The following is a 26,914-nucleotide window of genomic DNA, read 5'->3' on the forward strand; positions in this document are numbered from 1 at the left end:
GTTAAAAATATATATATTCTCCACGTTTTTCGAATAGATTTCTGCAAGTGCGTCAGCATTCAGCATTTAGTTATCGCAATTAAATTAAAAAACGAGTCGAACATTATTTTGAAGTATCCAGTATGTATTTTTATCATATTAACATACATTTCTGCAAATTGAATCATGAGACTCGAAATAAAAATGCAAACGTTTTTACTTTTTATATTTTAAAGATTATCTAAAGTGCAACATCAATTTAAAAAGATCGATAATTCGTCGTTGAAGTTTGTGTATTTATCAGATCAGAATAAAAAGTTTATTTGAAAAGTACGCGTTTTTTTTTGTTTTATACATTAATATGTAATATGTAATTATGTTAATTTTCTTTCACACTAGTGTTAACATTGTTCTAAAAATTGTTACATTTAAACAATTTCTTTCGCTTTAAATTTTTCATGTAATGAAACAATTCTGAAGATTTTATACAAAGTTATTGCACGTAGATGAAGAAATGAAATTTCTACCACTAATTGTATGAGACAAATAAGAACCACTCTTATTCTAATCACGCATACTACCATATATTCCAGATGAAAGTGCGGTAACTATTATGACATCCTCTAAAATTAGTTTGTACATTAACGTTGTAAATATAAAGAAGCGTTATTTGCAGTAAATTTAATTGCAAACTCACAGCTGCATTAAATGAAACGATATTTATAAAGACACTAGGCTAATTGACACATAATAATTTGATGATAATAATATTCGCGTACTTAATAAAAGAAAAATGAATATATAATATTTTGACTACAATGTTAAAAAAAAAAAACAAAAAAAAATTATTTATTTCTAGTATTATAGATAAATTCATTATAATTAACAGATCATGAATAATAATAGTCGAATTTGCGACGTTGCTACTGATAGGCTAAAAATCGATCGTTAAGAGTTCGCCCTGTAACGCCGAGATTTCTTGACAGGCTGTACATAATTTCGCTAAAACTACGATCATCGACGTCTCCGCTGGAATCAGATGCAGCCGTATTATGTGTATTACGTGAGCGTGATCGTGATCTTGATCTCGAGCGTTGTCGGCTGAATAATGGTGCACGGTTCTGCAACTTTAATAAACGTGTCAACTGTCGTTCAAGATGACTATTAAATAATTAGAATATATATGTATGCATATTGGAAATGTTTTAAGCAGAAGATATATACCATATTTAAACTCTGTACGTTTTGCCTAAACGGTGATCGTCCTCTGGGCAATTGCCGCGGGTTAACAACAGCTGCGGGTGTTCGGTTTTGCGCAATAGTGAGTGGTCGCGGACGTGTAGAAGTAGGTATATAATCACTTCCCAACGTGCACATGAAATTGACGTTCGGGGTAGAAGTCAAACGGGCGGAACTGCAACACATTACATTTTAAGCATCTAATCGCTCATAGAAAAGAAATTAATTCCCGTTTTTAATGTCATCGAATTTATGATTTTATGTGTAAAGATACAAAAAAAAAACTCTTGGATAGAAGAATGCAAAAATATTAAATTTGAAATACTAAAAGTACTGAGCTTGTATATAAATCTACGAAAGATTAATACATTTTTCATTAGTCAATTGTATAAAGAATAGCCAATCTAAATCAAATTAATTTGATGTGAAAAATGTAGCAAATATAACAAAATGTCATCTACTTTATTCGCATTAATTTCTGTTCAAATTGCGCCCGTCTCTGTGCACGAGCAATCTGATCGGATCGTAGTCCACCAGTAGTAAAGCGGCGTTGTGACGTTAGTATCTGTTGCCTTCCCAAAGTTCTTGGCTGTATCGAAAGTAAGCTGGTTTTTTGGTTGGTCTGGGCCATCTGCAACAATTTACACATGCGTTAGTACTTCACAAATTATTTTCACACTAGACTATTCGCCGTGTACGAGTCGTAGAGTGTTCAACTTACTCGAAATTGATTCTGCAAATTCAGTCTTTGATTCTGCCTCTGCAGCAACAGCTGTTTAGCTCGTTTCACGCGATTTCGATAGGCAATCTGAGCAGGGCTTTGGTATCCCAAGCGATTGTGAACAGAATTTGGATCTCGCAGATTGGGTAAACTGCTTGTTCGCTTTAGCGGGCTCTTATTGTTCGTGAAAAAGCCGCTCTGATTAAAGTTCAGGTTCGTGCGGCTGCGGCTGCGAGCCAAACCGAAAGACCTGTTGCCTCTACCACGGCGAACGTTGTACGCGCCTCCTCTTGCACTATTCGCTTTTTGATTCAAGCTCAAAGTGCTGCGTGATCTTGTGAGATTGCCATTCCTCTTGAAGCGATTCCGAGCGAAATTACCGCGCATGTTATTAGCGGTGTTCGCATTGCGTAGCCAAGTTTGTTGCGGTTTCTTCAGGATGGGACCGACATTACGCTTGATTCTCGCACCTCTTCCTCTAAATCCACCTCGGCCTCGTACAGTACCGCGATTGCGCTTAGCGCCAGTCTTTCCGTTGGTCGCTGCACTCTTTTTCTTTTTCTCCATCTTTATGATTTCATCTTAAAAGAAAGAAAACGCGCAACATTTAATGAACGTACGGCATGGCAAACGTACGATATGGTGGAATCTAATATCTTTGCAAATTTTGTAAGTCGAGACACTTAAGGCTAGATCTTGGCACAGACATGATTCCAGCATTGGGTGCAATTTCTCAATAAAATATTTATCCTTTACAATTATTAGAATAAATTGTTTCGGCATTCTACCGAGAAAATTGCTGAAAAGCAATATCATCGTGCTTGTAATCCCAAAGATCTTTGCCTGCAAAGACATTCTTGTAAGGAGTGCAATTTTTTTTGCAGATATATCCTTATACTGTAGCATATATTTTTCATTTTTTTTTAACAGAACTAAAAGTGAAAACAGTTCATTAAATTAATAAATAATCGTTTTTAAAAATTTTTTCAAAATTTATACGACATAAATAATATTTAATTTAATAGGAACCAAGGGACAATCAATATTGTACGATAAAAGCTCTAAAGTATATCAATTTTTCTAAATATAATAACATTTAATAATTTAATAAGAAACCAAATCTAGTTATAAATTAAAATAAAATCAAACATTTCTTTGTGTAATCGACTTTCCAAATACTTTTTAAAAAAAAACAAACAAATTTAATATATGCAATATAAATGTTTGGATTGAATTTTTGTCTTTTGAAAGATGCTGGCTGGGTTCATGTTTCTCTTTTAATGTTACACCACTTCTCTAGAAGTTTTACATCGCACTCCTTGCGAATTCTCTCTCTGCCTTCTTCCTTTCGTCACAGTCACGAGACTTGTGCCAGTTAGCGATTCCTCCCGTAACGAAGCTTTTCGTTCAACTGTTAGCCGTACTATCTTTCAATATTACATTTCAGAAGACTTTTAAAGTCCAAACAAATAATGCTGTGCTGATATACAAATAATACACAAACGTCCTTCCCCCAAGATCGCTTGCGAGCAATTATATAATAGCGACAAAATTTCATCGCTTGAAACGTTATTAAAACCAGCTCGCCATAGAGTACCTGCATTTTTCGAGTTGCCAATAAACATTATACCAATGCATTAACAGTAAACTGTATATCGATTTAGAGTAGTGCCTCAAGAAGATGAGATTTAATTCACGTTTGATTTCACCAAATTAAATTCTTCTCGCTCATTGTATGTGGAAACAAAACAAAAGTGAAATTAATCATCTTTTTTGGGCGAGCCTTTGTTACGAGAATTTTTGCGATAAGAGAATTATGTCGTACCACGAAAAAGGCTCTTCTGGTATACTTTGCTTCTGCTCGGCAGTATAAGCTGCTTGCAATGCACGAGATAAAAATACAAGATTATGCAAGCTCCGCGCGCTTGTCCCACGCGTGAAGAGAGTAGATTTTTCGTGAGGGATGAGTCATGCCTGTGGCACGCTTGGCACAACCTCCCGAAATGTTCCTCAATATCCAAAGCTGTTTTAGTCATCTCTTTCGATCGCCTATTTCTTAAAATATCAAGGCGAAGCTATGTTCGAAACGCTTCAATTTTTATTCTGATAATTATTAATAGTAATCGATCATTAGGAAAATTAGCATATGACGATAGATCACAATCGTATAATAAGCATTGCGTCAGCCGTATCAGCAGCAGCGTATTCACGATCCCGTAGTTAAAAAAAACTGCCTCGATTTCCCTTCCTTAACTGGATTGCCGTGATCGCTGCAAAGATTTGTCGTTGAAAGTCAAAGTCGATTTTTTCGAGATGTTATTTAAAAATCGCCTTTCAAGCGATCGGATATCAATACGTGGCAATTAATTTTGATTTTAAAGGAAAACCAATCGTACGTACACGACGAGCATTAGCAATCACGATGAAATAACTTCATTTCTGCAACATAAGAAATATTGGGTACAAAATAGTGATTTATCAATCACGTCTTGGACGAGTTGTTGAATTTGATTTTCCAGTACTTTGCTCACATTTTTTTTATTTTTCGGGCGTTGTACTGATTCGCAAGTCGAGGTAAATAGTTGCAATCGCAAAATATGTTTCAGAAAATGTTCTGTATATCTTGGTATAAATTTTTTGATCTCTTCTTGATATTTTGCCCGCGTTTCCTGAGTTGATATATCTTTGTTTCTAATGTCTTCTTGAAACAAACATTGGCAACTTTGGAACAATTTTTTTTTTAATTCGAACAATACTCTGTATAATACCCTGGCATTGGCTTTAGACTATATCCTGGTAATTGCATTTTTCGGACACTAGTTTTTTTTTCCCCAAACTTAGCAACTCCGACCGCGAAATGTAATTATTTGAGCCCAATATAGATTCCGTGGATAAAAATCTGCCAGCAGAATCATCCACGCTACTGCGACCCAGGTTTCGATTGATCTGCTTTTATGTTCTCCTCTTTCCAACGATAATAAATATACGATCGTGAGGTGGATTCGTTCAGGATAAGATATACAGCTACTTCCAACGTATTCTATTCAGTTATTCCTTCCTCCAATTTTTCAGCTGAAAGAGGAATCGCGATAACGAAACGGTCGGCAAAGCAACATGGAAATATACGTGAAAAGGAAACCTCGTGGATTTTGCCCTCTCTTCAATTTCTTATTCTTGAAGGCCGTTTTTTTATTTCCCTCGCCCGCAATTTCGAGGAACAAGCATAACGACGAGCGTGCTATCGAAGTAGATTGATCGATCGGTGCTCCCACATAAAAGATTATCCCGTATCGCCGTATTCCCGATGTTGCTCTTCGTCGGGGAGAGACTTACGGGGGGAAGAAGGGGAAAGACGCCTTCCGTACGTAAGAGTCCGAGGAAACAAATGCAGGTACTCTACGCAACACATGTATGCAAGCATACCAGGGAACATATGTTGCGACGCACGTCGACGCCATCTTGTCGATCCGTCGGCCGACGTGGGGGAGGACGCGATGCATCCGCGGGTTCTCACCCGGGATTATTGGCAAAATGTTAGACCGTCGGGTCTCTGACGACTTACCGAGCGACATGTTCACTTTAGCATCGATTTCTGACATTCTTTCTTTCGGATTTGAGCTCTCGCTTTCGGTTCCTATTTACGTTTCTTTCTTTCTCTCTCTCTCTCTCTCTCTCTCTCTCTCTCTCTCTCTTTCTTTCACTCTTTTTATATATCTTTCTCCGAGACTTCTTGTGCCAAGATCTTGCGCTTCTTCACCATCCGACGACGTGTTGTTCGTTCAACTGGTTTAATTGATCTTCACGATGCGCGAACTTAAATTTTTAACAACTCGAAATAGTAGAACGATCGGAACTGACTCTAATGGACTCCAACGAGGTAAACTGAATTCTAAACTATTTCCGAGTGCAGCCTGTGCAGCCGTAAGTGTCGGAAACGGACGCGAGGGGCGCCGATGACACACGTGTTGAATCAGAAACGCTGATTGGCTAAGTTTACTAAACCTCATATCGGTTTTCTTCCTCTGATTAGTTAATCTGTAGCATGACGAACGAATAAAATCTCGGTTAATCACGTCGTGAATGCGCGGCATTTTCGTATCAATTTCTATTTATTTCTGTTAATCAATCGGAATATTCATTTTTTGTTTCAGTTCTAAAAATGAGAAAAGATATAATGATCTACATTAAAATTAATCTTAACATTATCAAGAACAAGCATGTTAAATATTTTTATTACAATTTATATAATTTTGTGTTTTAAATTATATGTCGGGTAGGTATATGTACGTATGTACAAAATTTCTCGTGATATATATACACGATCTTTGTGCGTTAAAATGTATTAAATAAATTTCATCCATTTCTAAACATACATATGCACTACTAGTTATATAACACCTATAATAAATTAAATATTGAACTTATTCGACTTACAATATCATCAGCACAGAACGGAAGATGCGTGATTGAAATAATTTAAAATATTAAAAAATATATTACATTATACAGTCAATGCTTGATATAATACTGCTTATTCCATCTGTAATATCTCGTCTATATCTGAATCTAAATCAGAATATTTTATTTCATTTTTACGTTGAGAAATGACAAGATTTTTATCCTTCAGAGTTCGAGGCGCAGGCTGCGGAAGTATAGTGCCTTTCGTTTTCGGACTTGTAAAATTCTGCAGAGAACTATCTAAATTCGGGCTCATGAGATTAGTCGAATTCAATAACTGATTTCCCGCATTATAATTTGTAAGATCTTGTGAGCTCATATTAAGTCGAAAGATTGTCTCAACTGATCCTACAGGTGGCTTCCTTGCTATACTCAACTGAAAAATAATTTGTAACAATATTTTTTCAACAATATGTTAATTACACATAGAGTACAGCCTTACGATCTTACTTGTTCCTGTATCCTTTTAGATATTTCTGCGATTTTGTCGCTTTGCGCAGTTTTTAAGACAATATTGCCTGTGCTCATAGATTTTTCTTTTTGCAATGCATATTCTCCTCTCTCAGCAAAGCTTAAAAAAATAATGTACATTAACACATAGTATATACTTTTACATTAGAGATAAAAAACAAATTACAATGAAATCTTTAATACCTTGAAATACTCCAGTCATCCCTGTTTATTTGATTTTTTCTTTCGTTATCTGGTACTTCTGTATCATCGTTCTTCTTCTCGTCTAAGTCGAATAAAACTTTTTTCTTTACTAAATTACTAACTGAACCACTCGTTAATTTTAAAACACTTCTATTCTTCGGAGAAAAAACTAAATCGTCTTGCTGTAGAATCGTATTATCCGAATCATTATTTTCAGAAAATTTCGGCATTACTATTCGTTTTCTGCTAATGGGAGAATTCACTTTACGCGCGTTGGTATCCGATACAGTTATCTTCATAGGTGATATCTGTTTTATATCTTCCTGAGATTCAATAGAGCTCGCGGAGGAAATACTTTGAATTAATTTTGGATATGTTGAAACCGCCTTCGGACTACCGTGAGTGTCCGCTCTATTTTTTTTCAATGGTGATTCGCGTGCATTTTCGTATACCTCGTCGTCTTTATATTTTTTAGGAAGAAGCTCGATCTTTTGTTTTAAACGTAATTTTAATGGCGTCGTGTTCTCCGTTTTTTGAACAGATGTATATTCACCTAAAAAGCACAAAAAATTATATATTAACAATTTAAAATCTGCTAAAAACTTATTAGAAAATTACAAAATAACATAAATATAAAATATACATTTAAGAAAATATGTAGCTACCATTGTCTTTGCTAAATGCTTTCCAAGCTTTCGATTTAACGTGAGTAACCAGTTTATCCAACGGAGAACTTTTTGTGAGCGTAGAATATTTTGTTTCTGTATGATTTGCCGATATCCTTTGAAGAACATCTTCGAGTATTTTTTGTTTAATTTGATTGTAACGAATTAATTTTTTTGCACTGATATTTTGCTGATGCTTTACAATCTCCATCTTTTGCTTATACGTTGCCATAGGTATTCCTTGCCATTCTGGATCGATTCCTAATTCTCTAAGCCGGTTATCGAACATATTTCGTGCATCTTCCTGTATCGACATTTTCCTGACGTTAGAATGCTTAACTGCAGAAGTTTCATATTTCTTTATTAAATCATCATCCGTTGTAACATTCTCGCTATCAGTACCCGATTCTGACATCGATGACAAAGAACCTGATTCTGTTACAGAGCTTACGCTATGCTTTTTTAAAAATTCAGATTTCTTATTAGTTTTTATATTGTCGGTATGTAACATTTCTTTTTTCTGCCTGACATCTATATACTTTTTATTTGTGCGATTATTTACTTCATTTATATCATTCAAAATATCATGCCTTGCATTGTTTTTCGTTTTCTTAACTTCTGGTGTGTCTAATTTTTTCAAACTAGGCTTTGCAGTTACATGTTCTGCAATTCGGGTGTCAGTAATAACTTTCTTATTACTTTTACTTTTTACAGTATTATCTTTAATAGGTACATGTTGGGACGTTTGTGCCATAACTGACATTAATTTGCCTTTGTATTCTTGACTAGATTCACTACCAATATCTTCAATAACCATTTCGGCATCTTCAGTATTATCGAAACTTTTGTAAGGTTTTTTTTCATTGTAATTGTTATCTTTTACTGTTAGTAAAGGAGATTTATAAAATTCTGTCATGTTCTTTCCTTTAATTTTGTAATTAATCTGCGTTTGTGAGTTACTGATTTCTCGTGATAAATTATTTAGTTGCTCTCTTTGTTCTACTAACATATTCGATTGATCGACGGACTGTTTCTCTAAGTCCTGTACTTTAGACGCATACTCAAACTTTATACGATCAGCTATTTGCTGAGTTGCTTTCAATTCTGTAGTTAGTTTCTCAATATCGCGGTGATGTTGGACTTCCATGTTTTCTATTTTTGCTTTCCAATAATCCTCCTGTGTTTCTAATTTGATTTGCATATTTTCTATACCTGGCGTTAACTAATAACAAATAAAATAACGTAATTTAATATTATTAGTAAAAATAACAATACAGTAGAGATAAACTATCTTACTCGTTCAAGAAGTTGATTTCTTAAAGTTTCGATCTCTTTTTCTTGTTGACTGATTAAAGTCTTCACATTTGTCTCCAAAATACTCTCATTTACAACATGATTCTTTTCCTTTAATGCCTGCAAAAAGATTTTAAGTATTTTGTAAAATATTCAAAAAATAATATTATTTAATCATTAGCTTACAAGTATCTCGTCAAACAACATGCTTTTCAAACTTCCAATATCTTCTTGACGTCTTCTTTGTTCCTGAAGTCTATCTATTTTATCAATATCATATTCATTTGTACTTATGTTTCTTCCATAATCTTTTCCTGTGTTATCCAACAATTTATCAGACTCGTTTCTTATCACCCTTTCAGTTTGATTCAGTCTTTCTTTCAATGTTTTTATTTCATTGTGTAATTTTTCCGTTTCCGCACGATAATGATCATGCACAGGAGAAGTTACTATACCTGTATTTGATATGTATGAATGTTTACGTGCTATGTGAGCATTTACAAATATAGCACGTACAAATGTTTTTGGGCAATGTGGACACTAAAAAATAAAAATGTAATTAAATTATTTATAAGTATCATAACTCCTAATTTTAATTTATAATTTTTAGCTAATTAGAAGTCAATTTATTACCAATTAGCATCTTATCTTGAATAAACAAATTCATCAAAATAATTTACCTTGTAAACTTCCCCATTGGAGATTTCACCAACACTAGTTTCAATCAATTTACGCTTCTCCTTTGATTTTTCTTTTAAATTCTTTACAGTGTCTTCCAAAGCACTAATTTCTTTCTTCATACTAACATTCTGCTCTATCTTCTGCCTTAGCTCATCTTTTAATATTATTACACTGTGATCCAGGTACTGTTTGCAATATAATAAATACTCCACTGATAGTTGTGCAAGTCTGAACAGCTTAACAAAGTTAGGGTCTAAGATCTTGACATCATATTCACTCTCCAAGCAATAATCTATTACATTATTAATATTCTGATCTATAATTGAAAAATCTCTTTCCCTTATAACTCTGTCTATATCTATAGCGCCTGAAATTAAAGTAAAAAGTTACAGATTGTCAACATCTTACAATAATTATTTCATTACTTTAATTATGTATACAATATATATTTTCCAACATACCTATGCGATTCCAGTCAACTCGTATTCTAGACCCGTGCATGTTGAAGTAAAATCCCGATTCTCTGGCGAGCTTCGGAAAATCGTGGCACCAATTTGTCCCGATGCGAAAAGAGAATGCCATTATTTATTTACAATATTACCTCTTGCACAAGTTGAGAGATCTCAAATAAAGATCATTCGCATTTCAATCGTTCGCTCACATATTTACAAATCGCACGTAAGTCGCACATAATTACTACATTATTCCCCACGCGTAATTCATTTGCAATTGCAATTTGCAAACGAGATAAAAACGGCAGGTGTCAAAGTTGGTGTAAATATAAACAGAGTTTAGCGTCGGTCGCAAACGCCATCTACCAGATTTCTCGATTACGTCGTCGCAGTTTGAACGGAGGCAAATTGATCAGAAAGTGGTAACGTAAAGCAGATTTCTTCAAGTGGGCGCAAAGCAGAGCCCAACTCGGAATCGCGGCTTCCACGCGTACACCGAAGAGCAGATATGGCATTTTTTTGCGACGACAGCGGCTAGCGTACGTAATCCTAGGCGACAGAGACAGGGGATGAAAGAACGGAGAGAAATAAGTCATCGGCAATCCGGCCGGCGCGGTATTATAATACATATATAAGAAACTTGACGTACACGACGCTAAAATTACGTTCGCTAGCTACCGTCGCCATATCTGTCTTTCAGGCTACGTTTCTCATCAAGAAGTTTACTGATCCACGACTACGGCGCCAGCTGATCTCTGAGTTCCGCTCCCCCTGCTGCTCCGCTGCTATGGTCATAGTGCTCGGTGGCGTGTAATGGACGTGACTCGTCGCGTGTTCACATGGTACTTGCGGCGAGACAGCACGACGGCTTTGCAGCATCCCGGCATAACGACGAGGGAAACGGCACGCCATGAACGCGTTGATTCACACGAAAACCATGATTGCCGGTCGCAGTGGAGTCATTGCTCGACGTACGTGTCATCGCGCACATTACTTCACATCCCATTATAGATCGGAGCAAAATTTTCCGCGATAGCTTGTAAAACCTCGTTTAGCACGGAGATAAAACTTCCATTTATATAACGGTAGATAATAGTCGTCGTGAAATTAATATAATGTTCTCTCCATTTAAAATGTCGACTTTTCCTTCATTTAACGTTTCAATATAAATGCGTGCTTAAATTAAAAAAATTAAAAAATAAAAACGAAACAATCATAGGTTATATTAAATTAAAGTTTTTTTACAATCTCAATTTATGTTTACCAGATAATTATAATTGTTTTTTGCGATATTCTTTAATTATTTGGTAGTTGTTAATATATATTTAATAGCTGTATCAATTTAATTTAATTTTTCAGGGTACTCCCCATTTAAATCATGGTATAATGTCAATCATACAACCGGTGGCATTGCTCTTATTTATACAGATTTAAAAAAGACAAGATTGTTACTGGAGCCTACAGTACCATCAATCTATATTGATAAAAATGTAACATGTCTACAAATTCGTACTTTTTATGTAACTCCAAGTTGGAGTGGCCAAGAGCCATCATCCAAGATCGAAGAGACTGTAAAGAACATTAAAGAGGAGAAAGAACTTAAAGATAAAATGGTAGTTGCAAAAGATAATGAAACAAAGAAAGCTGTTGCTAAAGTAACAATATGGCAAAAAGTTAAGGGTGAAATACTGCATTATTATCATGGATTTCGATTATTAGGACTTGATATGAAAGTGTCAGCAAAATTAATATGGAGAATTTTACATGGAAAAGAGCTCAGCAGAAGGGAGCATCGTTTGGTATGTTAAATGCAATAATTGTTATACATTACATCATATTAAGATACTAATTAATAATTTATTCTGGCAGCTTGTAAAAACAACAGGGGATATGTTCAGATTGATTCCATTCTCTGTTTTTATTATTGTACCATTTATGGAATTTTTATTGCCAGTGGCAATTAAGTTATTCCCTGGCATGTTACCTTCTACATTTCAAACGGCAACTGAAAAAGAAGATAAACTTAAGCAGGCCTTAAAGGTAGAATATCAAATTTAAATTCTTACAAGAACATAATTTAACACACATGACTGTAAAACATATTTTTTAAATAAAATATGTTTTTTTTTCCAATTAGGTCAAGATAGAAATGGCAAAATTTTTACAAAAAACATTGGATGAAATGTCCTTACAATCGTCAGATCACAAATCAGAGAAAGCTAAGGAATTTTCTGAATTTTTTTACAAAGTACGAACAACTGGCACGCTCGCGACCAACGAAGAAATCATGAAATTTAGTAAAGTCTTTGAGGATGAAATTACCTTAGATTCTCTTTCACGTCCGCAACTAATTGCTTTATGTCGAGTATTAGATGTGCAAACACTTGGAACTACCAATTTCTTACGATTTTTACTTAGGATGAGACTTAGAAGTCTCACTGCAGATGACAAAGTATGCATTCAACAAAGTTAAATTTTTTAAATCTTATTTTTATTAAATCGTAACATTTTTCTTTTTTTTTTCATTTTGAATAGCTAATCGAAAAAGAAGGTGTCGATACTCTAACTAGAGCCGAATTGCAACAAGCTTGCCGAGCACGTGGTATGCGTGCTTATGGATTGCCAGAGAGCAGATTGAGAGAACAAATATCACAGTGGTTGGATTTAAGTTTAGCTAAAAAGGTTCCACCCTCTTTATTATTATTGTCACGAGCACTTATGATACCAGAGACTATGCCTGTGTCAGACAAGCTAAAAGCCACTATTTCGGCTTTGCCTGATACGGTTGTGGCACGTACAAAGGGTGCCATTGGAGAGAAAGAAGGTAAAGTGGACCATAGGACTAATATCGAGATTATAAAAATGGAAGAACGCAAGATTGAAGAAGAGAGAAAGGAACAGAAAGAAGCCGAACCACAACCAGCTGTTTTTGAATCCAGTACTAAAGCTGACGAAATTACTACCACAGACGTTAAAGTTTTAGAACAAGCTTTGGATTCAATCGGCAAAGTAAGTAAACGATATTTAAAACACATATAAAAATTTTTCTTTATTTGCAAAATATATTTAACTGTATGATTTTTTTAGGATAATAAAAATATGGCTGTTGAAAAAGAGGAAATTAAAGAACTTAAAGAAGAAATGGCAGAATATCAAGAAGATATTAAGGAATTAGATCAAATTAAAGCAGAGGCTAAAGGTCAAGTAGATATAGAAAGTATTAAAGTATCTAAAGGTGCTAATAGATTATTTAAAAAAGTTAACAAAATGATCTCGAGAATGGACGCCGTTTTATTGGAGCTCGAACAATCTGAGAAAAAAGTTAAACAAAGGATCGAGTCATTAGGTCCTAATGAAAAACGAGATGATAAAGATGTTGAGGAGTTAGTGAAAATAGATGAATTGGTTGCAGCAATTAAGCAAATCCAAAATGTACCCGACGAACATCGTTTAAAACGCATAGCGGAAATTTTAGGGAAAATTGATGATGATCACGATGGTGCAATAAAAATAGAAGATGTTTTAAAGGTTAGAATAGAGTATAGACTTTTTTTTATTGGTACTAAACGTATGTGTGTGTGCTAAATATGATTATGTAACTACATATCAATTAATATAATATTATTTGCATTAATTATATAATATTTACAGGTTGTGGAGCTAATAGGTAAGGAAGATATTAAATTAAGTAAACAGCAAGTGGATGAATTAATAGAATTAATGGATAAAGAAGAAGAATTAGAAGTAGAAGAACAAATGCAAAAATCGTTGGAAAAGGATTCTAAAACATCCCAAACGGAGAATATAAAAGCTACACATAAATCCACAGTTCCAGCTACACCAGTAACAACTGAGCCAAGATTTGGAAAGGAAGAGTTAGTAGATGATGCTGGCACGGATTCCAAAACGTATGGAGAAACGTGTATGGAAGAGGATAAGCAGAAATCAACTGTGGTTCTTAAAAGTAATTCCAAATCTGACGACGTTAAAAATCCTCCAGTTACATCAGGTGTTCCACCAGCAGCGAAAAAAGCGGAAGGTTCTAAACAACTGTGATTAGCGCACAATGAAGTAAATTAGTACATGTAATTATCAGCAATATTTTTACTGAAATAATGTTTGATATGGATCTTCGTCTGTGTGTATTTTGTGTATTTTCTTTAAAAAAAATTTTATTTCCGTAAATAGAACGCTTAACGAAAGAAGAATACCTGATACAAGGCATAAAGCTAATTCCGTTATACAATTGGCCGTAATGATATACTTATCGATACGTTGTGCATTAAAAAACAAACGTAAAATATTAGACGCTTGTAACATTTTAATAATATTTAATATTGATTTTTAATTTCGTATTATATGCACACACAAACCCGAAGTTTCCCATTGAAGACTGTGATGCATTTAAGAGGCATCATTTATATTATTTTCTTTTATCTATAATGTGCTTGTTGACCATGAACGTATTGTTAAAACATTTTCTCTGTAATTAATTGTCGATGTCACGTGTTATATAACTTTACAAAAAGAACAGATAAGATTTAATTAGCTTAAACATTGACAACAAATTACAGATATTATAAATATTTTATATTACAATACAGTTTTATTTCAGTAAGTCCAGGAGATATATCATTCCAACTGTTTTACTACCCTTGTATATCATACATTTGTTGCTACATTAAGTATAGATTATTAATTACCCAAAATAACAGTCTCAAATTGTACATTTTTGCAATTTTAATATTTACGTTACAAAGTAATTGATTGCTCGATATGTGGAGCAGGATAAATGTACAATGTTCATAATCTAATTTTATTTGTAAAAAAAATGCAAAGGAGCAAAAACCGACTTATTTAAAATAATAAAGTACAATTTGTGCTTTGTATTACATAGAGCGTTAAATTAACAAAAGAAGTTTTACTAAAGCAAGATAATTTTATGTGACAAGATATTATATCAATTCCGGGGTCCTCATGTACATATATATAAGAAAAAAGAAAAGATTTATTATATATTATTTTGTAATGTTAATTAGATGGAGATCATCTAAATGTAAAAATATGAATTCGAACAGAACACTTAGCGTGATGTATCTCTTTACTTCTGCGCATGAAAGTTTAAATATAAATGTAAGAACATGTATTATTTTTTTAAATTTTTATAGGATGCTCTTTCTAAAGAAATAAAATTGTGAAATTAAGTATCCTAACAAATGTGAAGTTTTTATGAATATTTACATTGTTATATTATGCTATTTTACTTTTTCCATTTTCTGCATTAAGTTGTTTTTTTTTTATATTTGCTATAGAAACAATTAAAAAAGAAATTTTTTATTTGATCATTTAAATCCGATATAATTATAGTAAAACATAATTTTTTTAATATGTATAAAATAACATATTGCATAATTTAATTTGTGCGTTTATTTTATCATAAATCTTTAATAAAGAAAATAAACTATTAATTAATTTCTATCCACTTTTGTATATACATATATCTTTTTGTTACATATGTATTTGTTTTCAATAATAATACAAATAATTTTCTTAAATTATTACATAATTATAAAAATTTACCATTTCAAAATAACTACTTAATATCAAAATAATATAAAAGATATGTGTTTAATATTAAGACTTAATTATGTATTTAGAACTGGTTAATAACAAAAATTACTTGGGAATAAATAAATAGAACGAATAACAATCCAATAATGAATTACATCAATAGTTACATAAAAAGGCATTTAATTTATGACAAAATAGCAGATTAAACATAGAATTGTAAAGATAGATATAGATATAGTAGTGTAAATGTCGCATGTATATCTGAATATCTGAATCTAAGTGCTGTTACAAAATTTTTCTAAAGAATCTTAAAGTTTGATTGATTTTGTTACATTATAACAATGAACACTTAAAAGGCACAATCAATGTCAACAGTACAAAAGTATCAAAATTAAATAGACAGATATTTCACTTTTTTTCATAAAAAAACTACTATAACATACACATTTCGTAAATTTTAATGATCATTCTGTAATACAATTCTTAAGTCACTTTTCTCTTCGGTCAAAGCTATATTAAAAATGTTATTTTATATATCTGCAAATGCGCCTCATGGAGGTAGAAGTTTTTAAACAAGTGACCTAATTAAGTGAATTAATTATACAATCAGTCTCTAATTACAGTCTACCATGTTCAACATAAAAATTCAATAATTTTTACATCATGGCTTGATATTTCAGATGTGCGAGTAACGGTGAATGTTAAATGCTACTACAAACAATACATCACTGATAACATAGAAGAATTTTAAAACGTGTAACATGAATAAGACCTACATGAATCAACATCTTATCCACGTTGCATGTTTAAATTTTTGTATAATTTTGTACTACATAAATTCGAAGTTATAATAAATCAACATTTTTCATTTTATTAAAATTTTCTATCTTGATTTTGTGTTGTTACTTATATTAAATTTTATATTTAAAATCTACATCTATTACGTTCGCACACAAATGCGATTATCTTTTACATAATAAAATAATATATTTATAATAAAATTTGTATTGTACATAATAATATTACATATAAAGAAAACAAATTATTAATACTATAAAATTTACTCACACGTTCGAGATATCAAATTTTTAGACTATAAAACGCTGTGATAAAAATAACTATGTAAAATAAAATATAGCGATATATTAAAATTATTTGAAATACATATATATGTATATATAAACAAATTGGTTACAAATTATAAGTTTTCATTACTTTACAGTGTTATGACCACTTTGAAATATTTTAATTTTATTCGTACTTTTCAAGTATAAATTTTCAATAATTTTTTTAACACTTTAAAGAGTGCTGAACTCATTAAAGGTTACAAATAAATAATGCAAAAAGCAACTAAGAACACAATTATTTTATTTCAACATGAATATAATTACATTTGCAGTTAAAAAAAATATTAAAAAAAAAGCAAATAATTTTTATAAAACACGTATTGTTTACATTTTTAGCCTCCTCAAATCTATTAACAATATTTGCGTTTCAGCACTCTAAAGTAATTTTACAAGTAAATTTGCATTTTCATAATTTTATGCAGCTATAAATATGTATTTTGTTTTTTAATTTAAATTATATGTTACACGAATATATTACATAATATAAACTAGAGTAATAAAATGTATTGCTATTAAAACTTGTTTTAATTATATTTTATAAAAAACAGGTATATTATGTGACGTTCTTGGAGAAATATAATTTATATAAAATTTAATATATATACAGTGTCCCACCACGTGTGGACCATACCGCGAATTTAGATAGATATTGAAAATATAAGTAAAAAGGTTCTAGTTATTGAGAAAAGAATTAATTTATCTAGCGTAAAAGCGACAAAGAATTGTGCTATCGTGCTCACTCACCCGCAGCTTTCATGTCGCTCTTACGTTAAATTAATTTTTTCCTCAATAACTAAAACATTTTTACTTATATTTTCAATATAAATTCGCGGTATGGTCCACACGTGGAATACTCTGTATATTTGAATAAATTGTATGTATGCCTCTTAAGTTTAAATATATTTTATATATAATAGTGAACAATGAAGATTAAGAGCGTCAATTCACTGTAAAGTGTCAGAAAACTTTCATTTTTATATAAATACAGTTCTCTTACGTTTAGCTTTCGTGTATAGAAGTTGAACCTTCTATAATGTAAGCTACATATTGTTTTGTTTGTTATAGCAAGATGCAGCACTTTGTTTCCTTATTACGTTCACTCCCATCTCCTTGATTTTCCTGTGCCTTACGAGCAGCTATTGCTCTCATTAAATCAAAAAACACCTGTAACGTGGAATACAATGTTTATGAAGTGACAGGAATTGCATTTATAGAACTTAAATCATTTTCACAATTTAGTAACTCTTAAAAATTATTTCAATCCATGATAAAATATTTCAATTACGAGTAAAATAATTTATGATGTTCTCTGGTCTTGTAAAATGACTACTATTAATTATTTATTACATAAAACAAATAGCTAACTTATATGTATATGATATGAACACAAAACATTTAACATAATATTATTAAAACAAATAGAAAGCTTACATGCTTCACATAGCAAGCTGTGATAAGCTTTACAGGTGAGTGTACTATTTCATGTTTCCCAAATATTTGTCAAATAAAATTTCACAAAATAAATCAAACACATGCAGTAATTTTCTTTTAAATAATTATTAATATATTTTTAATTAAGCATTTAATAATGTAACTATTTTTTTAGTTTATGTGTAATAACAATTAAAGTAAAAAAATTTAAACACTCTCTGTATATTTCTCACACTGACATAAACATCGATATAAATTAAAATTGCCCAAGACGAAAAGTGTCACGCAGTTCTATTACCTTCTCAAAATACAAAATAAAATATGTTGCAAAAAAAAAAAAAAGGCAAACCTATAGAATAATGCACTTCATTTTCTTCCTCTTGGTTCGGTCTTTACCTCGACCATTGCTCGCTGACTTATCTTCAATTTTGCGTGATCTTATTTCACGCATCAAGTCGAAAAAAACCTGTAAATGTGCAATGGATGCTATCTCAAAGCTTTAGGCATAACATGTGCATTATTAAAATAAACGTGATGCCTTTCACATCTTTACGAAAAGAAAATAAAAATTGTGCACATATAAGCAATAGTACAATACGTAATATATCAATTTGTATAATGTATGGTACTTCGAAAAGCAGATATGACGTTTTTTACGGCGAAGGCAGGGAATGAAAAAACGGATGGAAATTAGTCATCGGCAACCGGCCGGCGCGGTACATATATGCGGCATATGTGAAACTCGACGCACACGGCTTTAAAGTTACGTTCGCTAACTGCTGTCGGCGCAGCAAACGCTATATCTGCTTTCCAGCGTACATAGACAGCAAAATTAGGCCTATTTAAAAATGCATATTTCGTGCAATCTACTCATATGCGGTCACATTACATTAAAGATAAATGTGAAAGCAGTAAGAAATATTATATGAATGTTTTCTGATAATTTAACACAAGGTATCTTACAACTTGCGACTGTAATTAGTCTTAATTTTTTGTTCATAAATATATAATTAAAATTAGCATTTTACCTTGTCTACATTTTCTTTTGTTTTAGCGCTTGTTTCCACATAAGGAACACCCCACTGTTGGGATCTTGCTTGAGCTTCAGCTAGACTAACCTTCCTTTTGTCTTGTAAATCACTTTTATTCCCCACTAATAAAAATGGAATGTTCTCGTCATTTTTTACCCTGAGAATTTGTTCTCTATAGAAAAGAAAACAATTTTTTTCTATTCATAAGAAATTATCAAACAATATATTAGTAAAAAAAATTATATTACTTATTAAAATTTTTTCCAAAAACTTAGCATTGCACGATTGTATAATGTAAAACTTAACTGACCTAAATTCCTGTGTAGCTTGAAAACTATCATCTTCCGTTATCGAAAATACACAGAGAAACCCTTCTCCACTGCGAAAGTAATTATCACGAATTGCTGCATAATCCTCTTGTCCTGCAGTATCTAAAATGTCTATTTGTACCTCTTCTCCATCTAATACAACTTTTTTTCTGTAGGAATCTGCTTTTGTAGGTTCGTAATCTTCAACAAACTGATTTCAATATCATAATTAAGATTATAATCTGTATTTTTTAATTAATAAAATAATACTTGAAAGTGCAATAATTTATCAATGGAAACTTAAAAAAAAAAATAAAAATAACATGCTATTTATTGTATTACTAAAAATAAGTAAGAGGTATTAACATTTAATACATCTTTCTTTTTAATTTTTAAATTATTTTTAAAATATTACCTCATCATACATGAATTGCAATGTCAGAGCAGACTTTCCAACACCTCCACTTCCAACCATTATGACTTTATGCATTGCTTGGGTGGCTCCCGGCTTCTTCGACATTTTTGAGATAATTACCTTCAATTAAAATTAAGTGGTCACTAAACGCCTACCACATTTTAAAAGTATACAGTAATAAGATGTTATGTTGCAAACAGTAAAATATTGTCAAACATAAAAAATGTAACATTAATTATTCATATTCGTCATTATTTTATTAAAAAATATTTTAATAAAAATCAATAAATATATTTTTTTGTTGTATAACATGATAGGTAACAGCAAAAAAATTATAGTTGTGCAATAGATAGATATATATATGTATATATCTTCTACACCTGTTTAAAATAGGGGTCTCTTTCTGATGGTTATCTTAATTAAAGCAGAGCAGAAATAACAATAGCAGGATGTGAGAATTACATTGTCAGTATGAGAAATCTAAGACTTAGATAAAGAGACTGTAGTTTTATGAGTGTTTCGCGGACATAAAATATTTCTTGTATCACATGAATATATTTTCTGTATTTAAAGCAGACAATTGAATAACTTATTTTAAATATAGTTAATGTTACAGTTAATATTTTACAGAAAAAGTAAGACACAATATTTCAGATGCATTGTTTGACAACTGCTGTTGAATGATAGCAGTATCAACCAGGAAAAAAAAATTATAATAAAAACTTACTAAGAGTAAAATCACACACCCATCACTCGATGCACGTTATTATTTAAGTTCCTCGGTACACGTGAAATTGAGATCGAACAAATGAAATGATATATAGAGTATGGGAAACAAAATAAACGTAAAGGATACTTTCGAAGACGCGTGTCGTACGCACTGTAGTCGCGCTTTAATTCACTCGTTTTTTTCTTTCTCTTTCTTTACGCCAGCCCGGCAGCGAAGCTCGGTTTATGAAAAAGGAAGACGTCGTAAATAATTTACGAGACACGTAAGGGGATCACGGCTGTTCGTCGCGGCCGTCCCGTCGTTATTATCGAGCGGCGCCGGCTGGAACGAGGCAGGTTGGAGGCGTAAACATGAAGTAAACGAGAAAGGCGGTGCCGCGCCTCCAGGAGGACAAGCGGATACCGCGAAAACCGGACGTCGCTGTGCCGAAGGACCGCGGTCGGGAATCGCTCGACGTTTCGCGAAGACGGACCGCCGGTCGTGTTCGCGCGACTCGAGGCCGCCGCCTTCTAGAATAATTACCTCTGAAATACGAGCAAATTCGGGAGTGTTCCTGGCCGCAGACCGTCCCGTGAATCCTCTCGTAATAGTAACACGCGTTGGTTTACTTTCACGCGATTAGGATAGTACTGGTGGTCGACCGCCGGCGGCGTTACAAGCGTCTCCGTTGCCCCATTAAGCCCGTATCGCACCATGTATCGTGGGTGGACGTGGACCGGATTGAGAGGATGAAAGATATCTGAAAGATGCCCAATCAACCGAGGGAAGTAGTTCGATCCATCCAATCGGTATGCATATCATTTTTGAGGTTCACGTGCTACTTGGAGCGCAGCGCCGGATGTTAATGCACGTAGACGAAAACTATGTACTTTACAAAAAATTGACCTTTGGACACGTAGAAATTGATATGATTTTATTGATTTGCTTGGAATTGTTTTAGCGACGGAATTCAAATTTATTATTACTTCAACACCATGTCCAGCAATGTAACAATGGCATTGGCAGGCAGTAGCATCAAACATGCGGTTCCGGAACCTGAGATGATACCCGAATCTGTAATTCCGACTGAAACCGTTGAGGAAATGCTGAAGAAGACTGGTTGTCTGGATCTTCATCATGAAGTTTTAGTGCGTATAAATGATTATCTGTTAGCAATGTCGATTAATCTTGATCAAGTTATAAATGCTCATAATTTCAATTCTAAAAGAATAATAACGTTAACTTTACAGTTTGAAGTAGATTATTGTAAAATTAATATTCTGACGAAATTTTTTATGTTGTGATGACATATAGATTTTCAATTTTATTCGATTAGTAATTAAATAAGTTGTTTTCAGGATTGTATATCTAAACTTGGCGATTGGAGAAAATGTCAGACCGAAGTAAAAAAATTTAAACTATGCATGGATAAGTATGTGATGTCAAAAGAGCCAAATGGATCAGGAACAAAAGACAAAGAAGTTAAAGAAAAAGATCCTGAAGAGAAAGAACTTGAAGATAAAAAACTTGAAGATAAAAAACTTGAAGAGAAAGAAGTAAAGCAAGTGCAAAGTTCAACTCAAAATATATCAAATTAAATAAAAAAAAATTTTTAATAAGAGTTGTAACCTCAATAGTGACCACTTGATTAAAAAGTATTATCAAAATGAAGTGGTTCTTAAGTAGATATATCAGATCCTTTTGGATTCCAGCTTGGAATGGAGAAAAATGTAAAATGGTAATAGTAGTTCGGTCAGATTTACCCATGAAAAGAGGTAAAACTGCTGCACAATGTGCTCATGCTGCTTTAGAATGTTATCGCCAAATTTTCAATAATAAAAATAAACAATTAATGTTTGAATCTTGGTTACAAAATGGACAGCCGAAAGTAGTTGTTCAAATACCATCGGAAAAAGAACTGTTAACCTTAGCAGATAAAGCCAAGCATGCTGGTTTAATTACTGCTGTGATAAAAGATGCTGGTAGAACTCAACTAAAACCTGGTACAATCACTGTTGTTGGCATTGGACCTGCACCAAATGAAGTCATCGACAGCCTTACATCAAAATTAAGATTATTATGATTTTATGTAAAATAAATTTGATTTAAAAGATACATTTAGTATAAAATTAAGATTTTTAACATCAAAGTTTTCTATCTAAAAGCAATAAGTTACTTTAAAAAATATGTAAGAAGGTTTTAAGTTTGTAATCAATTTTTAATAGTTTATATTGTTTTTTTTCTTTTTGCATAAAATAATAATTTTGTAATTATGAAAATAATTATATATTTTTAAAGAACAGATACTAGTTCCATAAATTTTGTAATAGTATTATATGATGTTTGTAATATACATGTATAAAAAAGTTTAAAGAAAATATGGTGATAAAATAAATGTTAATCAGCAAATTAAATTGTATTTCTTAAATAAGTAATTAATGTTACTCTTATTAGTGAACAGATCTATATTAACTTAAAATATACAAAAAAATTTCAAGTTAAATATATAAAACAATTATTATTACCAAGTTGTATGGTACATAATCTATTCTAGCAAAAAGATCGATTAAATATCTTTGTTGCTTAATTCGATTGCAATGATGTGATATAACAATTTTATTATACTAAAATATTTTCTATAATACTAATTCCTCCACTTATCTACAAAAAGCATCTCAAAACATGGTTAAAACATGCATACTTTTAGAAATAAATATACATTTACATATAAACACTGATATTCATAGAAACATTATTTGTATAGAACGTGTCTAAATGTGTTCTTCAAAACAATATACTGAAAATTCTAATTCAAACTTGAACATAGTAATAATCATTAATCAGAAATAAAAATAGGTTATATTAAATTACTTTCACTGCATCAGTGGATGTTAGAAATATAAATGTATCGTAAAAATTTCATTCCATCAATCCCATAAGACATATTATATACGGTGAGCATTAAAATATTCTCAAGAGAATATATACATAATTATATTATCTAAGGTATTACAAGTTTGAGCAATAATAGTATGACAAAAAAACACGCTTACAACTAGTGTACACTTGCAGATCATGTTTCCTCTTATATGAAGTATTTATATTCAACAATGTGCAACTAACATGTGAACATACTTGAATAAATTGGAAGAATGTTATGTGCTTTTTTTCACTTTTTGTGTATGTAATAATTTTTTAATTCTCTAGAATTTGATTAAAATGAATTAAAGTATTACTTTTTTTTCGATTTATAAGTGCTAAAGGTGTTCTTAATTAATTAAATATTTTTCCATCCTGGAATAATTTCTAGATATAATAACGAATTAAACAATGTCAAAAATATGTATATTTAATTACGAGATTTATGTGCACAATATCAGTTTTAAGTCTTTTATAAAAGAAAAAAAAATTAAAAATAAATAAAAAATGATTTCAAATTATATGAATATGATTTGAGTAAATAAGGAAACAGTTTGAATAAATTTTAGAAAAATGCGAATTATTTTTTATTTATATATATATATATATATAGTTAGTTTTTATATCCTAGCGCATCATATAAGTCGATTAATAATTTAAATAATATGTAACAATACATATTGATACTATTAAGTTGAATGGATAAATATTTAATATTTGAATTTGATAAAATTACTGATAATTAATACTGCTAAGTATTAATCTATATATGTAATAAAATGTTGTCTGTAAAATGTACTCATATCATACTCATTTTGTATCGTCTATTAATTTCATATCACATGATCGAATTTTACAATTGATATATCTCTAGTTGATTGTGCACAATATTTCAGTTCGGTAGCACATATTATAGTATTATTTGTTCTATTAGATTGACCATTTGGCAAATGTACATCACATCACTTGTAATTAAAAATGTCATTAATAATAATGTTATACTTCCAATGGACGAGTATTAAGTAATTATTTTACCGAGTTCTGGCGGTTCTACATAATTATTTAATATGTGCGGTGCTTCGTTGAATTCATCGAGTTCGTCACCATTATCTGCGCCTTGCGCAAGTAAAAAATATTGTTCGCTTCTGGTGGGCCATAATAAATGGGCCATTACACAATAAGCGAAACAGTCTGCCGAGTATGTTATACCTGTAAATTGAAACAATATGTAAGGTGCAGAATACGAATTAAAAAAATTAATTTTAACAATTTTATGAATTTTAGTTACCTAATAACAGCTTAAACCTCCATAATGCGCTTATTTGAAGCGCTATAAGTGCTATAATGGGTAAATATATGAACCAAACTAATGATGACGCACCAAAATGAAGAAGAAAATTTAATTTTTGAGTATTATGCTCATACGTCATGGTGTTACGAAGTTCATATAAAAACCATATCATTATGGCACTTCGGAATAACAATATAAACCATCCTGGCCAAGTTTGATATTCATCTATGTCTTCGATAATATCAACTTCTGTCTGAAAAAAAAATATGCTATGTTAGCAAAATAATTTACACTTTGCAACGAATTAAAGCATATATATATATATAAATAATGAGAAAAATATATAGTTACCATATTCCATACATATAATAAGATGTGAACAACCCCATAACAAAACCATATAGCAAAAACCAGTGGTTTCCATGTTAATTCCATTCTTGTTACCGCCCAACCTTTGGCAAGTAGGAGCAATAATAACATAAAGGATGTCTAAAAAAAAAAAGAAATGTGTATATAAAAAATAATACAAAAAAAATGGTTTAATATTTTCAAATAACTAGTTTTAAGTTTATCTTTTTCTTTTATAGAAATAAAAATAAACTTTGAACTAGCACAGCTTGTAATAGCATTTAATATTAACAAAAAGTATTTCTTACCCGTGATAAGATATCAAAAATATCACCTGCAACTTCTAATTGCTCATAACCTACTCCATCTAGTGCAAATTTCAACACGTGTATCAAGATCAAACATACTGCCACAAATTCTAATAATAAACTAGCAGTGAACAATCTTGTTACAGGATGCTTTTGTAGTCTCACAGCATACAACTGCAGTGGCACTAATATGATGTAACACAAGAAAAACAGCAAGTACAGTTCAATGGTATTTTGTCTGTCGTATGAGAACTGATAAGTCAAACTGTTTAGGCCACTGACGTTTGGATTGCCGTTAACCAGCCAGATGTCATACTCCAACTCGTCGTGCCTGTTATAATACTCCCACTGGCAGGTAGTCTTATTCCTGTAGCACGCCACCAAGCTCATATACCAGAATCTTGGCTGTAAGAAATCTTGTATGACGTACGTAAACTGATGTCCCTTTACGATATTCCATACCGAGTCCTCGTCAGGGCACAATTTGTCACGAGGACATGGCACTCGCCTTCGAAGTAAAAATAAAATATTAACATTAATAACCTATCGCATAGGCGCGTAAGGGAAACGTGGTTAAAGAATAAAACGACGATGCATCACCTCAGGAAATCCTGACCCTCCTCGTTACAGTCTGGATCATAGGAACTCTTCTTCAGCGTGTTGAACATATAGGCACACGCGGCGCTCTTATTCACCAGCGTGCGGTTACCGTAATACTCGAGGAAGTGGCCGCGGTCGAGTATCGCCAGGGTGATCGGCACATCGAAGTCTGTTCGCGCGGTGACGTTACCGAATATATAGCCGTACGAGTCCTTCTGCCGGTGGCGGTCGGTCTTCTGGAAGCCGAACTTGACGAGGAACCGGAAAAACTCGCGCGTGTCGAAGGTGCCGGTGATGTGAGTCGAGTGCGCGTAATCCGGCCGCGACGCGGCCAGGTAGAGCAGCGCGAGGCAGAGAACGCGCCCCAGCCGTCGAGCAGCGGTCATTTTCAGCCTCGTGGGGCACAGCCTTCGTTGAAGTACGTCGTATGTGTGACTCGACGCTCAGTTGTGCCGCGCCTCGTCAAGAACGGCTCTCGGTCGCCCTCGGCATCTTCTTGGGCGAGATCGCACGCAGCTGTTGCACGCGACGCAGATTCCTCTTCCCGTGCTATCTCATCGACGCGCGACGACGCTTTTCTCTTGGGAGCATCTCCGTTCCGACATCATCGCCACTGGCGGTCCCCGCGCGAGATTAATATCGTCGGCACCTTCTGCGTGTAGAACCAGTGGTGACACACGCCGTGTGTACTCTCCCTCGGCGCTTTGAACTCGC

At 32.6% G+C, this 26,914-nt stretch overlaps 7 protein-coding genes across 9 annotated transcripts; 3 read left to right on the forward strand and 4 right to left on the reverse strand.

Annotated features, from left to right (window-relative positions):
- Positions 1 to 254: 254 nt before the first annotated feature.
- Positions 255 to 5,811, reverse strand: LOC139102086 (uncharacterized protein DDB_G0287625). Its single transcript, XM_070655745.1, has 5 exons — positions 5,502 to 5,811; positions 1,940 to 2,520; positions 1,680 to 1,849; positions 1,204 to 1,393; positions 255 to 1,106 (listed from the first exon to the last, which is right to left on the reverse strand). The coding sequence occupies exons 1-5, from the start codon at positions 5,536 to 5,538 to the stop codon at positions 903 to 905; spliced, it is 1,182 nt and encodes a 393-aa protein (XP_070511846.1). The 5' UTR covers positions 5,539 to 5,811; the 3' UTR covers positions 255 to 902.
- Positions 5,812 to 6,263: 452 nt separating this feature from the next.
- Positions 6,264 to 10,556, reverse strand: Dzip1 (DAZ interacting zinc finger protein 1). Its single transcript, XM_070655613.1, has 8 exons — positions 10,152 to 10,556; positions 9,690 to 10,057; positions 9,196 to 9,549; positions 9,013 to 9,129; positions 7,717 to 8,938; positions 7,052 to 7,604; positions 6,848 to 6,968; positions 6,264 to 6,773 (listed from the first exon to the last, which is right to left on the reverse strand). Exons 1-8 carry the CDS (start codon positions 10,270 to 10,272, stop codon positions 6,471 to 6,473), a joined length of 3,159 nt encoding a protein of 1,052 aa, XP_070511714.1. The 5' UTR covers positions 10,273 to 10,556; the 3' UTR covers positions 6,264 to 6,470.
- An 89-nt stretch (positions 10,557 to 10,645) lies between these two features.
- On the forward strand, positions 10,646 to 15,359 carry Letm1 (Leucine zipper and EF-hand containing transmembrane protein 1). Its single transcript, XM_070655659.1, has 8 exons — positions 10,646 to 10,757; positions 10,843 to 11,113; positions 11,502 to 11,941; positions 12,012 to 12,182; positions 12,280 to 12,594; positions 12,678 to 13,151; positions 13,230 to 13,670; positions 13,794 to 15,359. Exons 2-8 carry the CDS (start codon positions 11,053 to 11,055, stop codon positions 14,196 to 14,198), a joined length of 2,307 nt encoding a protein of 768 aa, XP_070511760.1. The 5' UTR covers positions 10,646 to 10,757; positions 10,843 to 11,052; the 3' UTR covers positions 14,199 to 15,359.
- A 1,705-nt stretch (positions 15,360 to 17,064) lies between these two features.
- Positions 17,065 to 21,403, reverse strand: Rala (Ras-like protein A). Of its 3 annotated transcripts, none has more exons than XM_070655850.1 (6): positions 21,278 to 21,401; positions 20,026 to 20,145; positions 19,613 to 19,821; positions 19,300 to 19,474; positions 18,621 to 18,737; positions 17,065 to 18,004 (listed from the first exon to the last, which is right to left on the reverse strand). In XM_070655850.1, exons 2-5 carry the CDS (start codon positions 20,128 to 20,130, stop codon positions 18,621 to 18,623), a joined length of 606 nt encoding a protein of 201 aa, XP_070511951.1. In that variant the 5' UTR covers positions 20,131 to 20,145; positions 21,278 to 21,401; the 3' UTR covers positions 17,065 to 18,004. The 3 variants fall into 3 exon arrangements, with proteins under 3 accessions (XP_070511951.1, XP_070511959.1, XP_070511967.1); XM_070655858.1 differs by lacking the exon at positions 21,278 to 21,401 and adding an exon at positions 20,753 to 21,161; XM_070655866.1 differs by lacking the exon at positions 18,621 to 18,737 and having other exon boundaries at positions 21,278 to 21,403.
- Positions 21,404 to 21,420: 17 nt separating this feature from the next.
- Positions 21,421 to 22,332, forward strand: LOC139102208 (uncharacterized). Its single transcript, XM_070655945.1, has 3 exons — positions 21,421 to 21,543; positions 21,696 to 21,882; positions 22,093 to 22,332. Exons 2-3 carry the CDS (start codon positions 21,730 to 21,732, stop codon positions 22,330 to 22,332), a joined length of 393 nt encoding a protein of 130 aa, XP_070512046.1. The 5' UTR covers positions 21,421 to 21,543; positions 21,696 to 21,729.
- Positions 22,333 to 22,400: 68 nt separating this feature from the next.
- LOC139102183 (peptidyl-tRNA hydrolase 2, mitochondrial) lies at positions 22,401 to 23,148 on the forward strand. The gene has a single exon (XM_070655912.1). It carries the CDS (start codon positions 22,401 to 22,403, stop codon positions 22,815 to 22,817), a length of 417 nt encoding a protein of 138 aa, XP_070512013.1. The 3' UTR covers positions 22,818 to 23,148.
- A 77-nt stretch (positions 23,149 to 23,225) lies between these two features.
- LOC139102069 (transmembrane protein 145) lies at positions 23,226 to 26,903 on the reverse strand. The gene is made up of 5 exons (XM_070655710.1): positions 26,201 to 26,903; positions 25,601 to 26,108; positions 25,296 to 25,433; positions 24,942 to 25,197; positions 23,226 to 24,862 (listed from the first exon to the last, which is right to left on the reverse strand). The coding sequence occupies exons 1-5, from the start codon at positions 26,584 to 26,586 to the stop codon at positions 24,672 to 24,674; spliced, it is 1,479 nt and encodes a 492-aa protein (XP_070511811.1). The 5' UTR covers positions 26,587 to 26,903; the 3' UTR covers positions 23,226 to 24,671.
- Positions 26,904 to 26,914: the final 11 nt, after the last annotated feature.

The sequence above is a fragment of the Cardiocondyla obscurior genome, linkage group LG01 (genome assembly GCF_019399895.1).
Source record: "Cardiocondyla obscurior isolate alpha-2009 linkage group LG01, Cobs3.1, whole genome shotgun sequence".
NCBI lineage: Eukaryota > Metazoa > Arthropoda > Insecta > Hymenoptera > Formicidae > Cardiocondyla > Cardiocondyla obscurior.

Excerpts from the sequence above, each read along its gene's own strand:
- LOC139102086 (XM_070655745.1), bottom strand. The coding sequence starts at position 5,538 with ATGTCAGAAATCGATGCTAAAGTGAACATGTCGCTCG. Across the intron at positions 2,521-5,501 it reads TAAAGTGAACATGTCGCTCG|ATGAAATCATAAAGATGGAG; the intron begins GTAAGTCGTCAG and ends CTTTCTTTTAAG. Across the intron at positions 1,107-1,203 it reads ACGTACAGAGTTTAAATATG|TTGCAGAACCGTGCACCATT; the intron begins GTATATATCTTC and ends CGTTTATTAAAG.
- Dzip1 (XM_070655613.1), bottom strand. The coding sequence starts at position 10,272 with ATGGCATTCTCTTTTCGCATCGGGACAAATTGGTGCCACGATTTTCCG. Across the intron at positions 9,550-9,689 it reads CCAATGGGGAAGTTTACAAG|TGTCCACATTGCCCAAAAAC; the intron begins GTAAATTATTTT and ends TTTATTTTTTAG. Across the intron at positions 6,969-7,051 it reads GATGACTGGAGTATTTCAAG|CTTTGCTGAGAGAGGAGAAT; the intron begins GTATTAAAGATT and ends TATTTTTTTAAG.
- Letm1 (XM_070655659.1), top strand. The coding sequence starts at position 11,053 with ATGAACGCGTTGATTCACACGAAAACCATGATTGCCGGTCGCAGTGGA. Across the intron at positions 11,114-11,501 it reads CAGTGGAGTCATTGCTCGAC|GGTACTCCCCATTTAAATCA; the intron begins GTACGTGTCATC and ends TTAATTTTTCAG. Across the intron at positions 12,595-12,677 it reads GTCTCACTGCAGATGACAAA|CTAATCGAAAAAGAAGGTGT; the intron begins GTATGCATTCAA and ends CATTTTGAATAG.
- Rala (XM_070655850.1), bottom strand. The coding sequence starts at position 20,130 with ATGTCGAAGAAGCCGGGAGCCACCCAAGCAATGCATAAAGTCATAATG. Across the intron at positions 19,822-20,025 it reads TGCAATTCATGTATGATGAG|TTTGTTGAAGATTACGAACC; the intron begins GTAATATTTTAA and ends TATTGAAATCAG. Across the intron at positions 19,475-19,612 it reads CAAGCTACACAGGAATTTAG|AGAACAAATTCTCAGGGTAA; the intron begins GTCAGTTAAGTT and ends TCTTTTCTATAG.
- LOC139102208 (XM_070655945.1), top strand. The coding sequence starts at position 21,730 with ATGTCCAGCAATGTAACAATGGCATTGGCAGGCAGTAGCATCAAACAT. Across the intron at positions 21,883-22,092 it reads ATCTTCATCATGAAGTTTTA|GATTGTATATCTAAACTTGG; the intron begins GTGCGTATAAAT and ends AGTTGTTTTCAG.
- LOC139102183 (XM_070655912.1), top strand. The coding sequence starts at position 22,401 with ATGAAGTGGTTCTTAAGTAGATATATCAGATCCTTTTGGATTCCAGCT.
- LOC139102069 (XM_070655710.1), bottom strand. The coding sequence starts at position 26,586 with ATGACCGCTGCTCGACGGCTGGGGCGCGTTCTCTGCCTCGCGCTGCTC. Across the intron at positions 26,109-26,200 it reads GAGGGTCAGGATTTCCTGAG|GCGAGTGCCATGTCCTCGTG; the intron begins GTGATGCATCGT and ends TTTACTTCGAAG. Across the intron at positions 24,863-24,941 it reads GAGGTTTAAGCTGTTATTAG|GTATAACATACTCGGCAGAC; the intron begins GTAACTAAAATT and ends TTCAATTTACAG.